The sequence below is a fragment of the Procambarus clarkii genome, chromosome 65 (assembly GCF_040958095.1).
Source record: "Procambarus clarkii isolate CNS0578487 chromosome 65, FALCON_Pclarkii_2.0, whole genome shotgun sequence".
Lineage (NCBI taxonomy): Eukaryota > Metazoa > Arthropoda > Malacostraca > Decapoda > Cambaridae > Procambarus > Procambarus clarkii.
The window spans coordinates 19,647,320-19,664,330 of record NC_091214.1 but is presented as its reverse complement, the minus strand read 5'-3'; the positions used below and the strand labels follow the sequence as shown (position 1 = coordinate 19,664,330).

The following is a 17,011-nucleotide window of genomic DNA, read 5'->3' as shown; positions in this document are numbered from 1 at the left end:
ATATTATTATGTATGATATAATTATGAAATTGTGAATGAATATGAAATAATATGTGAATGCACAAAGAAGGTTTGAACATTTATTCATTCTTCTTTTTCACTGTCAATAACATTCTTGACACAGGACACAGGTCAGGAGGAATTGGGTCTGGGGTAACATGAGTGAAAAACAAATACACAACAGTACTTTATAGCTTGACCCAAGATAATTAAGCAAGCACAATTAATTTATAACTCAGAGGCTCCATGACAAATTATCATTGAATACTCCAGTAATATCTTTGATGCTATACTGACTAGGTGTAAAGTACTTTATACAAAGTCATAAAACAGAGTTTTAATTTCTTTCCAACAAACTGCTCCTCACATTCATACCTTTTTGAACACAATCATATCTGCCTCTCTTCTTAAACCTCCACCTTCTACCCTCAAGCAAACTATTAACCACTCACCCACTAATTCAACACTGTGACTCTAGCATAAAATGATCACTGCTAATCGGGTGTGTCTTCTGAACACCGGACACGGTGCTCAGACTAGCTCATACCACATCAGCATTTCCATCAGTACGTAAGGAAAGGCACTAATACTGCTGCTATATGCAGCCTTCTGGCAGCACTTCTTGTTATCTTCTTTCTCCCCAATGGCTTTCATGGCATGAGCCACCATCTCTTCTTGACTCACTCTGCTGCCACAAATTCTTCTTCTGCCAATCACATCATTATTACCCCACTTTCCACTTTCATGGCTTGCAAAGGTTTTGGGTTCAAAATATAGGATAACAGTACAGGAAAACAAAACTGAAAATATTCAAATATACCAAATTTGCCCGAAACACTATGCGTGCTAGTGGCTTTACAAGAAAGTAAAATCACCATCATTACTATGTACGCTTAACCCCCCAATGTACCTTCTTGTATATAAATAATAAAAATAAACACCACCATCTATTCACTGGAAGTGACACTAAGAAACATCACAAAGAAGAAGCACCATCACACCATCTGATGTACTTAAGAGTTGCAGCGCACTTCTTACTCAGAAAGTAGCAAACATCGTCACAAAGTGTCCATACTGCTGGGATAAGCATTCCAAGTTTCAAGACTGTGGAAGTGTGAATGGTGAATTAGCAAGGTGCTTCACTTAAGTCCCATTCCAGGTTCCCAAGGCCAGGCAGTTATGTGGTGATGTGCAAAGCTATTTTGTATTCAGAGTAGCACCCCAATGCCTTTTACAACCAGTACCTGCAGCTTCATAAATTTGTGACATTGACGAGTTATTATTTACAAACACCTCAAACACTGACTTTCACTTCCCACGTTGACACTACCACCATCTGAGGAGCAAACATTTTAAACATCTTGCATAAAATTAAAAGCACCATGATGAGAATACACTCAAGTGATTCAAAACCAAGATAATTTGTGTACTTGAACACCCAGTCTACTGTAACAATAGACACAATAGTCATTGATAAGGAGTTGACAAAAGAAAAGACTTCACTTCAGACTGACTGCTTGGTTAAAAAGCTAAAAAACTAATGTTGAATGTAATGAAATGTCCTTTTCTGGGTTTGACCTGGAGGCTTCCTAGGGCTATCCGGGCTGATATGAATGTATTAGACCCTGGCATCAATCAAGCTAACGGAGTTCTTAGGCCTATCAGGGACCAATAGCCAGAACGTGGCCTCCTCAAAGAGGCACGAGGAGCAGTGGCCGATAGAAACCCCCGTGTGGATGGAAGCATTCTATGTCTGCCATCAATTGGGTCAGGCACCCCAAAACAAAGCTTATCTCGTTAAAATATTGCTACTGAAAGTCTAACTGTTGGACAGAACTCCCCCAACCAAAAACGAGCAAACGAGCATGACGTCACAACTGTCTGTTACCGCCGCTGTCCGCGCACTTCCCCCTCCCCGGGAGGGGGAAAGGGAAGCCCCAGACTCCCGCACCAGCTATCAACACCCCAGTTCTGGGGTTGGATGTCAAAATATAAAAAAAAAAAAAAAAAAAGCCAACCAGAGGTAGGGAGGGTTGCCTGGGAGCCTCTAGGTCTCATCCAGAAAATGGCATTTCATTACATTCAGCACTGGTTTTCTGGGAGGGGGGGGGGGGGGGAGCCCCTTCTGCTCTCTGGAGCTACTTAACCATACATAAAACAAGAGGGACTTACCCGGGAGGTGGTCGCCACTTGTCTTGACTTTGAGCTGAGGAACATCTGATTGCAACCGCCGATTCAATGTGACACATACCCGACTAGGGCCAGGACCCTGTTCGACCTCAAAAAGCCCCGTGCCCGAATGTCAGTCCAAGACATATTACCGAAGACCGCACCCAACGCAGCAAACTTACGAACATCACAGGCACGAGGATAGAACATCACGATGCACGAGGATGCATCGTCTCCTCAGCCAAGAGACGATGCATCCACGAACATATCTAGCGAGGGCTTGGGTTGGCGCCAAAGCATTGAATCCCAAAAAACCTGAAGAGGAAGTCTGCGATGCAGCAGCCGACGTAAAGCACCCAGAGCCCGAACCCAGCGATAGCAAGAGAAACGGAAGGGACGTCCCCGAAGGAACCAGAACAGCCAATAAAACCTAACCTCACATGGTGGGTAGACCATCACGGCAAAGTTCACACTCCCACACAAACCCTCGAGCAATCACCTCATGACCCAGAAACCTCTCAGAAACATTCGAAGGCAGGACCTCAGCCACAGCAGAGCCGCCGGAGAGAGAGACAGCGAAGCAGTCCGAGCATCCCACACGATACCCAGTCAAGACCGAACCTGAGAGGGATCCAGATGGGACTAAAAAGCTGAACCCCCAGGACGTGAACACACAAGGGGACCTAGTGGAGGGCCACCAGAATACAATATATATGAGTGGCAACAACCAAGGGCAGACCCTTCAACAGGCAGAAAAAAAACCACTGTACTGTATGAGTACAACGTACCCAGGCAGAAGAGTCGGCCACTATCAGGTGAAGAACAGCTGCGCAGTACCTCGTGCCCCTACCAGTGATGAAACTACCTCCTATCCAGAAGCAAACAGAGGTGCATGAAACACCACAGCCGACTTCAAGGGCGGGCAATTACAGAGCAGTAAAAGACCTCAGCGAAGGCAATCCCCAAGCAACTTGTATTAGACAAACCCCAAGCCACAAGGGTAGTACTTACAGGGCACCTAGGGAAGGTAGCCATAAGTGCATGCAGCTCGAGTACTGTAGTACTCCGGCTGCTACATACTGCAGTACTCTAATCAAATTCATATCAGCCTGGATAGCACTGGGGATGTTGAAGGGACTCCCCCTAGAAAAAATAATTGCTCAAAGGTAAATTTCAGTACAGTAGATTATACTTAATGCTACAGCAACCCTAGCAGTGTAGAGTAACATTTTCCACCTCCATCACTTAACGTAAGTTACGGATTGGTAATGAACGAGGTGTGATGCCACGTGGCTTGTCAACCCAGAATACCATTAAAATGTGTGTTGGTGTTTCCCCCCCAAAAAAGCAACATGTCACTACTTACTTTCCAAGGTGAGCCAAGGTGTCTTCTGTCTTCTTGTTCTCCTTCTCTAAATCCACAACACTGTCTGTATCGCTACTCTTGTCCTTATTCTCCTTATCATCATCGTCCACCACAGTTGTTTCTTTGTCTACTTTTTCAACTTTTTTACTCTCGTCTTTTTCCGTCTTACTCTCTTTTTCCGTTCCTTTTCCCTTTTCTGCTTTAGTTTCCTTTTTTCCTTCACTTTCCTTTTCTTTTTTTTCTTCATCCTTACTGGCTGCCTTCTTGCTGTGTCCCCTGGCATTCTCACTATCAGCACCTTCCCTGTCTTTACTCTTTTCAATTTCACTTTCCTTTGAATCATCACAGTCTTTTTCTCTATCTGCATCTGATTCCATTTCTTCGTCCTCATCATCGCCCGTCTTCTTTTTACTCTCCTCCACCTCTTCCCCTGCTTCCATCCTCCTCCTCTTCTCCTCCTCCTGCAACTTTCTTTTCTTATCTCGTTCCTCTTTTTCCTTCTCATCCTGAATTTTCTTCTCCTCTGCCTTCTTCTTTTCTTCCTCTTGCTTTTCTTTCTTCTCATACTCCTCCATTTCTTTGTTTATTCTACGCAAGAAGGTTTTAATTGGTTCCTGCCCAAATAAAACATTGGTGTTAAATAACAAGGAAGACACAGCAAAACAAAATGAATTATAATTCCATTGAGAAGTGGCAACCCCCATGTAAGAGGAAAGTGAGAGGAAAGTGAGAGTAATGAATGTTATAATAAAGTGTTCTCTACTAAGCCTCCAAAGTGAAAAGTGTTTGTGTGTGTGTCTCATTAACATTGCCTCAACAAACAACAACATGTTACATACCATTACAAAACATCCTACCAGTATATAGGCTAAATTGAAATTTTTGTACTGGACATTAGATTTCAGAGCAAAATGTTAATTTGTACATATTACCCAAATGGGATGGTAAGAATACAAATTGATTGAGTACAAGAAAATAATAACACACAATTGATTAGTTAATAAAGATACAAAGACTAAACCTAAAAACAAAGATTTATTCAACATTCTGGAGGAGAGAACCAGAGAATAAGAAAGAGTGAGTGTAGATTATTTCTAGATATCAACAAATCTTCAGCAAAGAGAAACATATAACCCTAATCTGAGATACCCATAACAAAATTAATTCATTATATTGATCTGAAATATCCAGACAAACACAACACCCAAGTCTGGAATATCTAGAATGAGAGAAATATCTTTTTTTTTTAAATCAGGATGCAATTGAATTAGAAATGTGTTATATTAGAAGAGTATAACAGAAGAATATATAAGCAAATATGGTTCATGATGACCAAACCACACACCAGAAGACGAGTTGATAATCGCCTCGATAGTGGTCCAGGACGGACCAAAATGTCGTCGTCTCTTCATCTTCTGGTGTGTTGTCTGGCCATCACATCTTCAGCCACTTTGTGACTCGTCGTATACAAATATGCTCTGTATATGACGCCATACATACGCCAAGCCAATTAAAACAGAGAAACTCAAGTCACGTGCAGGTTAACGTTGGCTGACTGATGGTTCAAACACAGATGTGCACCAGTACTTACTGACACAAGTTTATGTTGTTATACTCTACACTGTTTGATATTCTGTGCTAATATGTCAGTGAAACACTTGCAGTGAAAAATATGAAAGTGATTGAGATAAGGAGTGTCAAAAGAATTATACATTAGTAAAGTGTAAAATGTAAACAAGAGGGAAAACAAAAACAACAAACCTAAAGAAAATAAATGGTTAAGTCTTTTCTAACAAGATTAAAAATCAAGTAAGGAGTGAATAGTGCTCTAGCTGGCCATGATGCTTCAAGGTGCATAATGCCTTCTTATCAATTATATGGTACATCACAGGCAAAAAAATTATGATTTGTTTTAAAATATTTGATAAAAAATAAAGCTTTTAAAAATAAATCTATGAATGAGATAAATAAAAAATTAATAAAAATATGTAGTACAGTATATGGTTAATTCATGACATTAAAGATAGTATAAATTGCAATACATTATATAACAAATATTAAACTTCCCACACTTCAAAATATTGAAACCTACCTTGGGCTTCCCCTCCATAACGTAGGGCACTATAAACGATGGCGCCTCAATCACATAGGCGTCATCCTGCAAATGACCTAAACTGTTATAATATTGTTGCAGCTGAGCCAAATGCTGCGAATTCATGGGAACCTGCCCGCCTTGAGCCAGCAGTACCTGCAAGAGGCCAGGAGGGGAACTCAAGGTTAAGGTTGCAGGCTGAGCATGTCATTGGCTACTGTTCAAGGGTCTAGGACAGAGGTGTGAGCCACATGGATCAAACATGGTTGAAGAGAGCACAGTGCGCTGACAACGCCATACACAAACATCAACTCAACAAGACACTATTGAAGGTGAGGTTTTGCCTCAATGTTTAATATAATAGTCCCAAGAGGTAAAATATCACCTTAAAAGAGTCAACAATTAACTTGATGTTCTGACCCATGGATCAAACATGTTAGCAACATGTCAGTGGACTTTACAGTTAATAGTGGACTGATTGATTGGGGAGTTGAAAATAATACAAATGGGGAAATCAAAATGATAAAGCCCGATACATTTTATCTCGTCTTAAAAAATAAAAATAAAATTCCAGTAACAAATATTGAAGTATTGGGTCTTCTACAGGAGTAGCATTCACAACAGAAGTACAATTTCTGGTACATGAGTATGTCCTCCATCTGGGTTAGACACAATCTCTCTCCACTACGTCATCTGGAAACCACCTTCACTTTTAGTACTCGACCTCAATCTTAAGACGAGTAACATTTTCTACCTTGCATTACCACTGTTTCCACTTCAGAAATATCTTACGACATGAGCAGTGGGTGTGGTTGGTACAGGATGTGTAGTGGGTACAGTGGTGTGGTTGGTACAGGATGTAAAGTGGGTACAGTGGTGTCGTTGGTACAGGATGTGTAGTGGGTACAGTGGTGTCGTTGGTACAGGATGTGTAGTGGGTACAGTGGTGTCGTTGGTACAGGATGTGTAGTGGGTACAGTGGTGTCGTTGGTACAGGATGTGTAGTGGGTACAGTGGTGTCATTGGTACAGGATGTGTAGTGGGTACAGTGGTGTGGTTGGCACAGGATGTGTGGTAGGTATAGAGGATGCAAACGTTGTATCGATTGCCTGGAAGTAGTCTGGCTGGATACATCAAGTACCTACGCAAGTATTTACAAACCTATACATCATTTCTCAATATTTGCGGGCATCGTTTTAATTTAATAAACAGTTTGAGCTTCGAAGCACTAGAAGGTTGTTGATAACAATCACACTTGATTGGGAGGTTCTGATGCTCTTAAAGTATTTAATAAATGTAAATAAAGCTGCCAAATACCGAGAAAAGACGTAGAGGTTTGTAAGTACAGTACTTGTGTAAATATTGAATCCTGGCCCTACTTTCTAAACAATGTTCTTATATTTGCCAGCACTCCATATGCTACCAATGTAGTCCCGTTTTGTGCCTCCGGTTTAAGTGTCTGAATTATATCCACTCCCAGATCCTTCTCTTTCCGATTCCTGTAACTGACTTCCTCATATGGTGTAAATGCCTTTTGATCTCTTCCCTTTCCCATCTTCATTGCCTTACATTTGTTGGGATTGAATTCCAGCAAACATTTGTTTGCCCACTTCTGGAGTTTTTCTTGTGCTACATAGCCTTCCTGGTTTGGTGCCTTCTTTTGATAATTACTTACTTCTGGAGTTTCTCAAGATCCTTTCTGACACTCCCCGCAGACTTTGTCCATTTTCACATTCCTCATCAGCTTTGCACCATCTGCAAATGTTGACATGTCTGATCGAGATCACTCCCTCGAGTAGGTCATTCATATAAATTAGGAACGGCAGCAGTCTCATAACAAGAGCCTTGTGGGACACCACTTGTTACATTCCTCCAGTATGAAATCTCCACTCTGATTGTTACGCTTTGCTTTCTGTCCTTCGGATACTCCCTCACCATGTTCAGTGTTTTCCCAGACCCCAGCCTGTTTCTCACTCTTGTACAATAATCTTTCATGGGGAACATTGACAAATGCTTTTTTAACAGTCTATAAAAAATAGTCTACTCCAGCCTTCCTCTTCCTGTTTTGTTTTTAGTAACCTTGTCTTAAAACTCAATCAAGTTTATCAGGTAAGACTTCCCATTTCGAAATCTATGCTGATATTTTTCGTCACATAGTTGATCCTTTCAAGATGCTCCACCATTCTCAACCTGATTACTTTCTCCAACACTTTACAAGTAATACTTGTCCATGACACTGGTCTGTAGTTTAGTGCCTCCATTCTATCCCTTTTTTAACTTCAAAATAAATTTGATACCTAATTCACCCAAATCTTCAGTACTAATGTATGTACAAGTTCTTACTTACCTTCACTGATGACTCTTGTTGGCGTATGGAAGACGGTGAGTAGGGGGGAGGAAGAGAGGTATTAGTGTTTGGAAAGAGTCCCCCCTTCCATTATAACATCAGGCAGTGATGACTTTTCTGGGGTACTCTCTCTCCTACGTTTTGCAGGCATACCATTAGGACCTGCTTGTGCCTCACTGCTTGATTTTCTCACTATAAAACGATCCATAGAGGATTGTCTTTCCTTCGTTGTAACACTTGTCTATAGTGAGGCATCATATTGTCATTAAAAAGGTTAATGCAACGGCCTACTACAGCTTGGTCTGGGCGAGTCGTTTCAACAAAGGTTTGCATTTCTTCCCACAGCCTACATCACTTCCTAATTGTTGAGGAAGAGACATTCTCTACTGCCTCCTCCTCCTGTGAAGATATTTCCCCAACTGTCACTTGTTGCTGCTCTTTGTGGTCATTTTCACATGTGTTTTCTTGGCTTGAACCTTACCACTAGCTTTCTTGGGACCCATGGCAAGATATATAATAATAAATTTTATGTTCAAATAGCAAAAAATCCGAAAAAACTAATTCTTTACAAAGATTTCAGGCACAATTGTCACTAGGTGGGAGGCCTTGGTAAACTGAGTCGCAATCGCTGTGCCACCATGCGCTAGGTCAGCCAATACGCATATCAACAAACTCTTTTCCCGAGGCAAAATTCGTACCCCCGATTCAAATTCTCCAAAGAAATTGGACTCGTAACCCAAAAAGTTCATAGAGTGCATTCGTAAGCAGAGGTGTCACTGTATTAGTAAAACAGCTCTAGGGAGCCATCAGGGCTCACTGAGAAATTGGCTTTTTATTACATGTATTGCTGGCTTTTTTTCATCCACCTCTTTGACGGGTATGAACTGTTCTATTGCAGCTGCACATTTACCAGCAATGAAATCAATCGTCTCATTTGCTGTCTTTCTTTACATTTCTCTTTCCCTTTGGATTTCCCGCAGAAAGTCCCTCATCATGTTTTAGTCCCCACGTCTGTAATCACCTCTTCAATGGGTTTCTTTGTGTAACCAATTCCTTCAGCTCCTCTATGTATTCAAGCATGATAATGCAAGGGTCATTAATTTCTAGCAGCATTTCATACTATCTCCTTCAGTGGTTATAATAGGAGATGCCTCGTATGGGCCAATAGGCCTTCTGCAGTTCTCATTATTACTACTATCCCCTACACCTTACTTTCCTCCTCAGCTCTCTCTTGCCTATTTATTGCCTGTCTCTACCTCCTCATCACAATCGACTTGAGAATGGTCCAGGACGGACTGAAACGTCGTCGTCCCTTCAACTTCTAGTGTGTGGTCTGGTCAGCATTTTATACTCTTTATTCTTTCAACATTTGCTTCATTTTGGGGAAACACCAGGTGTAGTGTTGTTGGTTGTGACATGTTGCTTTAAGAAGTGTTTGTCAGCCATGTCCACCAGTTTTGCTCTATGTTTCATCACCCCCCCCCCCCATGGGTATCCTTATTTATCCAGTTATTGCTTTAAGGATGAAGACCCCCACCTAAACCTGGCAGTTTGAAAAGAGCCACAGTTTTTATCACTGATAGCACAAAAGTATGGTACAACTATGAACTGCTTTATCAAACAAATATATTTATTAACGATACAAAAAAAGCTACAACTAACTACAAATTCTTTCCTTTTAGTCACGATACATCTTATCTTTAACCTAACCTAATCTTTCAAACAATTTAAAAAAAAAAGCTTTGTGAGCTGCAGTAAAATTCAAGAACCAGAGTTAAAACACCGCTTTAAAATACATAAACAATTAAATTTTATACATTTTATATATAACAACCCACTACTGTATTGAGAAAAAAACAGCATTGAATGTACAGTAATGAAACACCATTTTCTGGGCGAGACCCGGAGGCTCCTCGGAGCTTATCCAGGCTGATATGATAATGTCAGACTTTGGCATCAGTCATGTGTATGAAGTTCTGTGGGTCTACCGGGGACCACAAGCCAGAACCTGGCCCCATCAGAGAGGCATGGGGAAGCAATGGCCTATAGAAATCCCCGTGTGGTTGGAAACATTCTATGTCTGCCATCGACCGGATCAGGCACCCAGAAAGGTAAGCGCCCCAATACAAAATCCTATTCTGGTGAAAATTGCTACGAAAAGCAGAACAAGTGGATAGAACTCCCCAAAAAGAAACGAGCAAACGAGCATGACGTCACACGTCATGCTCTCCTCACATGCAGGGGTTTCTGCTCCTCACATGAAGGGGTTTCTGCTCCTTCGGTCGTGGCGATAGGTTTATTCATCTGCAGCCATCTCTCTTTTCTGGCAAAAAATGAGACTGCTGCTTTCTGGAGAGGTCCATGGGTTGTTGATGCTTGGTTGGTTAGGCCAGGGGTGCATCATGTTTTGTGTCCGGTTGGGGCCCTCCACCGTTATTTGTGCACCACGGCTTCTGTGTCCGGGGACGCGCTTTGGGTTGATCCAGTTTCCCTTCTTCCCTGTTCACGGGTGCGGGTCTCCCAGGTTGTCCGCAGGATTACTAAGGCTAGCCAGCCTGCGGTCTATTCCTGTGCCCATGACGTTCGTAAGTTCGCTGCTCTTGCTGCCGTTTTTGGCAACATGTCCTGGGCTGACATTCGGGCGAAGGGATTTTGGCCGTCAAACAGGGTCCTGGCTGCTTGATATCTCGTGAACTCTCCTGGGCCTAGTCGAGCCTGTGTCACTTTGGGTCGGCGGTCGCAGCCAGTTTTCTCAACTTTGAGTTGAGGAGTGAGCAGCGACCGCCTCCTGGGTAAGTCCCCCTATTTTCCTCTGTGGGTAGTTAGCTCTGGGAAGCCCCTATCTCCGGGGAGACGTAGGGGCTCCCCTCAGAAAACCAGCATTGAATGTAATGAAACTTCATTTTCTGAGCGAGACCCAGAGGCTTCCCGCCCCTTCCCCCTCCCGATCGGCGGTTTTTCGCATGTTTTGATGTCCAGCCTAAGAACTGAAGGATGGATGGCCTGCACGAGAGTCTGGAGCTCCTCCTTCCCCCTCCCGGGAAGGGGGAAGCTGCGCAGACAGCGGCGCGGCGACGTGTGATGTCACACTAATTTGCTCGTTTCTTTTTGGGGAGTTCTATCCACTTGTTCGGCTTTTGGTAGCCATTTTCACCAAAATAGGGGTTTGTTTTGTGACGCTTACCTTTCTGGGTGCCTGACGCGGTTCATGGCAGACATAGAATGTTTCCAACCACACGGGGCTTTCTATAGGCCATTGCTTCCCCATGCCTCTCTGAGGGGGCCAGGTTCTGGCTCGTTGTCCCTGGTAGGCCCACAGAACTCCATACACATGACTGATGCCAAAGTCTGACATTATCATATCAGCCTGGATAAGCTCCAGGGGCTGATGGGCTCCCCCCAGAAAAGAAATATAAATTGAACATTCCAGTTCAAGCAGAAACCCTCTTAAGCAGTTCCAGCTTGGGATCAAAATATTAAAGTTTGTATTTCTTTTGCGGGTTTTATCACAGTGATTATATATTACATGTACAGTATATTATATATATATAATAAAATGTACTCTACGTATGTGGTAGACAACGAGTTCACAATAATCTTAGTTTATTTTCTCTAGCATTAAAAATTTGAAAATTAATTCAATGATTTTATTTTCTTGCCAATTAACCGAGGTAGAGTCAGCAAGAAACAAGATAGAGAACAATTAATAATAAAATGAGACCCGGCTAAAGAGTTAAGAGTGTACTCTCTTGACCTTACACATACTGTACTGGTACATTTAACTGGCATATGTGCATCAAGGTGGGCCACACCACTCACAATGCTCTTAAAGATACCTTTCAAAAGTTTTCTAAGTGTGCATTTATTACAGTGTACAGACATTCACCTTTAACCAAACCAGTCCTAACTGACTGCTCTCTTATAACCTGACTGGCAAATTTGTGTAACATACACCGCCTCTGACCCCAGTCTATACACAAAATAAAAAAAAGAATTGTAATGATCAAATCTGATGTTGGTGTTCCAGCAAAAATTTGTATAGTTATTGTAACGGCAGTGATATTACAAATTCGGATTTGTTTAAATAGACGCAATGGAGAGTTCTCAAATTCAAGGTGAAGGGACCGACACTTGAGCTAACACCAAGAGATGCCAACTGCCTGTTTTCGCTTCTCACAGTATGAAGTGCAATACCAGTTGTTCTTCAAACACAATAGCCTCCTATCACACTATGTATACTGCTACTCATGTTAATTTCTTTATGGACTTTTTTCCTTTCTTGTGTTTTTCCTCTAAAGTCCTCCATAACATCCAACACTCTCTAATTTAAGCTCACTGACTAGCTTCTAATGCTTATTGTCTGATTGTTACTCTCAGCATCAAACACACACACGGTATGTAACAAGTACATAACACTTATCTTGATCACTTTATAGGTCATATAACTTTTAAGAACACCTCTCTCAATCTTTGTAATGACCCAAGCTTTGTTTTCACTGGGCAGCTGGAATTCTTGAATGACAGTACTTGTTTTAGCCAACCATGAAACCAAGTAAAATTTGTTATGACTAATAGAGGAATGTGAGGACACTCCCTGAATGCCTCCCTCACATAACGTATAGTTTGAGTGCAAATGACAACCACTGCCATGTGTCTAACTCAGTGACTGACCTGGCAAACTGGGTCTATCACTTCTATTAATTTTAACACTTTCGTCCTCCGGGGACGTAGTTGACGTCCACAAATAACTCTGCAGATGTCCGGCGGGAACGCATGTGGCGTCCAAAATTAAACTGTGTTAAAATTCTATTTGTTTTCCAACCATTATGGGATTAGTTTTAAAATGTGCACTTTTAGTTTGCGAACCATTTGATACCAGAATGAACGACATAGTATGAAAATTGAGGTGAGAAAACTGAACAGAGTGAACATATTTCAGTGTGACTGAGGATGGGTGCTTGCTCATGGGTAACGCTCAAGAGGATTTTTCTAGTTTGCTGCGGGTAGCACTCCTGTTTATTTTTTTCTTATACACATACTGTATATCCCTTTAGAAAATTCTATTGCAAACAAATGGATACCAAAATGAACGACATAACACAATAATTGACGAGAAAACTGAAAAGAGTATAAACATTTTAGTGGTTGCACGCTCTCTCACGGGTAACACTGCCGATTTTCGGGTTTGCTGCCACGCTTTTGGGTGGTACGCCAAGCATTTTTTACTTTATTTGCATACAGTGGTACCTCGGAATGCGATTGTCCCTGTATGCGAGGTTTTCGGAAGGCGAGGTGTATTTACTCCAAAAATTTGTCTCGGAAGGCGATGGTTACTTCGGGAGGCGAGTTTGGACGCGAGTTTGTTGATACGCGTACAGCCGACCTAGCGCGCGGTGGTTCGGCGATCGTCGCCCCGCCGCCCCTCAGTTTATTATTGTCTCGCGCTCAGTGACTACCCCCACATCAATTCTTCTCGCGGATTTTCAGTGTTTTGTTGGATTTTTGGTGATTTGTCTATACAATTTGTTATTATATATCTCACCATGGGTCCCAAGAAAGCCAGTGGTAAGGATAAAGGCCAGAAAGCTCATGTGAGGATGACAATAGAGGAGAAACAAGAGATCATTCGGAAGCATGAGAACGGTACACGTGTTGTTGAACTTTGTAGGCAGTACAACAAAGCCACATCAACAATATGCACTATACTTAAGAAGAAAAATAAGATTATGGGTGCTAAAGTGGCAAAAGGAGTAAGAACATTAACGGCACAAAGACCACAAATACTTGAAGAAGTGGAAAAGTTTTTATTAATTTGGATACACGACAAGGAGTTGAGGGGTGATAGTGTTTCGGAGGCCATTATTTGTGAGAAAGCCAGGGTGTTGCACGAAGACCTTCTAAAGAATACCCCTGCAACGAGTGATGCAGATAAGAAAGAGTTTAAGGCAAGCAGGGGCTGGTTTGAAAAATTTAGAAAGAGAAGTGGTATCCATAGTGTTACAAGGCATGGGGTTATGTGATGTGATTATGGAAGGGGACTCCCCTTCCAAACAGTAACTCCTCTCCTCCTCCCCCCTCCTCACCATCTTCCATACGCCTACAGCACTCGACAGCAAGGTAAGTAATAACTGGAACACAGTTTTGTAGGTTTATTTAGATGAATTAGGTAAATTAGGTATAAAAATTTAGTTTGATGTGGGGTTTTTGGGGTAGTCAGGAACGGATTAATTCATTTCCCTTTATTTCTTATGGGGAAATTAACTTCGGAATGCGAGTTTTCGGAAGGCGAGGCGTCTCCAGGAACGGATTAAACTCTTATTCTGAGGTATGCCTGTATATCCCTTTAGAGAATTCTATTGCAAACAATTTGATACCAAAATGAACGAGGTAACATGAATATTGTCGTGAGGAAACTGAAAAAAGAGTACTGTATACACATTTTAGTGCGAGCGCACGCTCATGGGAAACACTCGGCCCACCTTGGGGTGGGCTAGAGTGCTCATGCCGGGGCGAAAGTGTTAAGGATCTTATGCAGACCAAAGTTTCCCCAAGTTGCCAGGGGAATGTAATCACATTATATCTTTTTTCCTAAACCACCGACAGACCATTCAGAGAATTTATTTGGATAAAAGGTGAATGACTATACAGTGTTTATTAATTCCAACTAGAATATTAAAGTTAGTGCTAATTTTTTTTCTAATTTATGCCAATTTAATAAAGTTTTGCAAGAATACATTACCGAAGCTTAGCCCAACTTCATCTTATACCAGAGTATTCAATAGTCTAGCTACAAAACGAGAACATAAATGTTTGACAGTATACCTTCGGACTGACCTGCTGCAATGCAGTGATGTATGCCGACTGCAAGCCTTGCGCCGGCACACCACCTGTGATAGCTTGAATGGCATTTTGAATATTAAGGTTCGACACTGCTGTTGCAGCTGTGTTTGTGGATGTTCCCCGTGCAGTGACTGTTTGGACTGTAGTACTCGATGACTGAGCTACTGCTGCTGCGAGATTACCCTGGTTCTTTAGCAATGTATTGGTGTCGATGATTATTACATTTGGATCCTTCGACTTTAACTGCGAAAAAATTTTGCTTTTGTAAATACTGTATAGAACAATATAAAAATAAATCTTATGCTATTTCCTTCAAACTACAGACTGTAATGAATAACACATGAATTACAATTAAGTAATTAATGATAAAAATATTGTGCACAAGAACCTTGACACTGGAGCTATAACTTAAAATACACTGTACATCAAATAAAAACATCACATTGTGTTTGCATGACATCTAACTGAATATACAATTTATATTACAATATAAATTAGCAGCACAATTCCTCATTTATTTTGCTGCATAACCTAAGTCTATTGTATAAAGCCCTCTGTTGTGTACCCTCATTACTGTCCAAGGACTGGAATGGAAGTAATGAAGGTGTAGACACACCTCCCACAGTCAGGTATTTTCAATTACAGACAACTGTACAACATGCAGATCTGTGAACCCTGATAAACCCAGAGAAAGCCGGGAACACAAGATCCAACAAAGGGCAAATGGGGCCCGAACCAGAATTCTCCAAAACCAAACTCTACCCACGGGACAACACCATGCAGGCAAAGTACAGGCTCCCACAAAACCCACTCAACCAACTGCAGAGTCCCTCAGAGCCAGTCAAACCCCAGAAGGATACAGTGCTGCCAGTGGAGCAGAACCTCTAGGGGGCAGAAAAATAGAAGCCATCCAGGTCCAAACCTGGGTTGCAACCAACAAGAACTTTTACCAGCCTACCAGGATTGTGGACTTGACAAGCTGAGAAAATGTCAGAACCCTTGGCTTAACAGTGTGCAGACTGGCTGGGAACCCAAACCAGCCAATTAACAAGTGACCAAATCACAAGCCTCATCAATGAACTCCAAACCAGTCCTGGAACAGGAGGTGAATAAGAATATACCATGATGCATCTATGAGGCGACCCTTGATGATTCTGAAATGAACAAATCCACAAGGGCCGAGACGAGGATTCGAACCTACGTCCGAGAGTATCCCAGACGCTGCCTTAATCGACTGAGCTACGACATAGTATAAGACATGGGCCACATCACGGCCCATGTGGATTTGTTCATTTGATGCATCACGCTATTGTGATTTCTGTGTGTAATGAAGTAAGGGCAAAAAGGTAGAATGGCCTATAGACATAGCTCGAGTGCATGGGGCGAACTATGTAAAATCCTGGTTTGTGTCTCGGAGAGGCTGCAGGATCCAAGTAAATTCGGTGGAATTTCTAGTTGCAATTCTTATCCATGTCGTAGCCCAGTCGATTAAGGCAGCGTCTGGGATGCTCTTGGACGCAGGTTCGAATCCTCGTCACGGCCCTTGTGGATTTGTTCATAACAATTTTATGTATTTTAGCCAAATTAATTCTGCTCCTCTTTGTCCTAATGAAGAGCTGCAGGTAATACTATTCATACCCTAATTCTTTACATCCTCTGTCCTTCAAATTTTGTCTAAAATTTTATTTGAAATTGTCATTAGATGGATATCTATCAGTAGAACCTGAATACAGAGAAATTTCACAATAAACCCACCTCCTTTCCCACCCTCTAACACTGTCCAACATGCATCTCCAGGTGGGAGTCGGACACGACCTATATCTGGCACAACCCATCTTTCAAACTGACGGTACGTTTTAATACCAAGTGTAATAAGTACATTTACTGACTGCCATACATAGTACTGTACTGTACATAATTGCACTTATGGGGCTGTTACATTTACCTCCCCATTTTTGGAGGACGGGCTGATCTGGCAAGATCTCCCCAGGATCTTGTGCTGTTGCTCTAGGCATTTTACATTGCTGATAATTACTGTGAGCGGCTTGCACGCCAGTCCTAGCCTAGCTGCACACAGTAGTGGTCCAACCTTTAACTCGGACAAGGTGTTTTATTGTGTCTATGCATGCTGTATATGTTCTCTGTATTACCTATATTTTGGCAAGTTCTCCTGCTCTGAAGGAAGGAGCGAGTATCG

At 41.9% G+C, this 17,011-nt stretch overlaps 1 protein-coding gene across 31 annotated transcripts in view; it reads right to left on the bottom strand.

Annotated features, from left to right (window-relative positions):
- Positions 1-17,011, bottom strand: part of MEP-1 — a 146,455-nt gene that overhangs the window by 30,094 nt on the left and 99,350 nt on the right. For 17 of the 31 annotated variants that reach the window (XM_069309543.1, XM_045763576.2, XM_069309554.1 and 14 more), the window contains exons 4-6: positions 14,797-15,057; positions 5,628-5,783; positions 3,536-4,149 (exon numbers count right to left, since the gene is read on the bottom strand). In XM_069309543.1, the coding sequence (XP_069165644.1) occupies positions 3,536-4,149; positions 5,628-5,783; positions 14,797-15,057 (1,031 nt within the window). The remainder of the gene's footprint in view (positions 1-3,535; positions 4,150-5,627; positions 5,784-14,796; positions 15,058-17,011) is intronic. The other 14 variants (XM_069309545.1, XM_069309556.1, XM_069309546.1 and 11 more) reach the window with 3 other exon arrangements.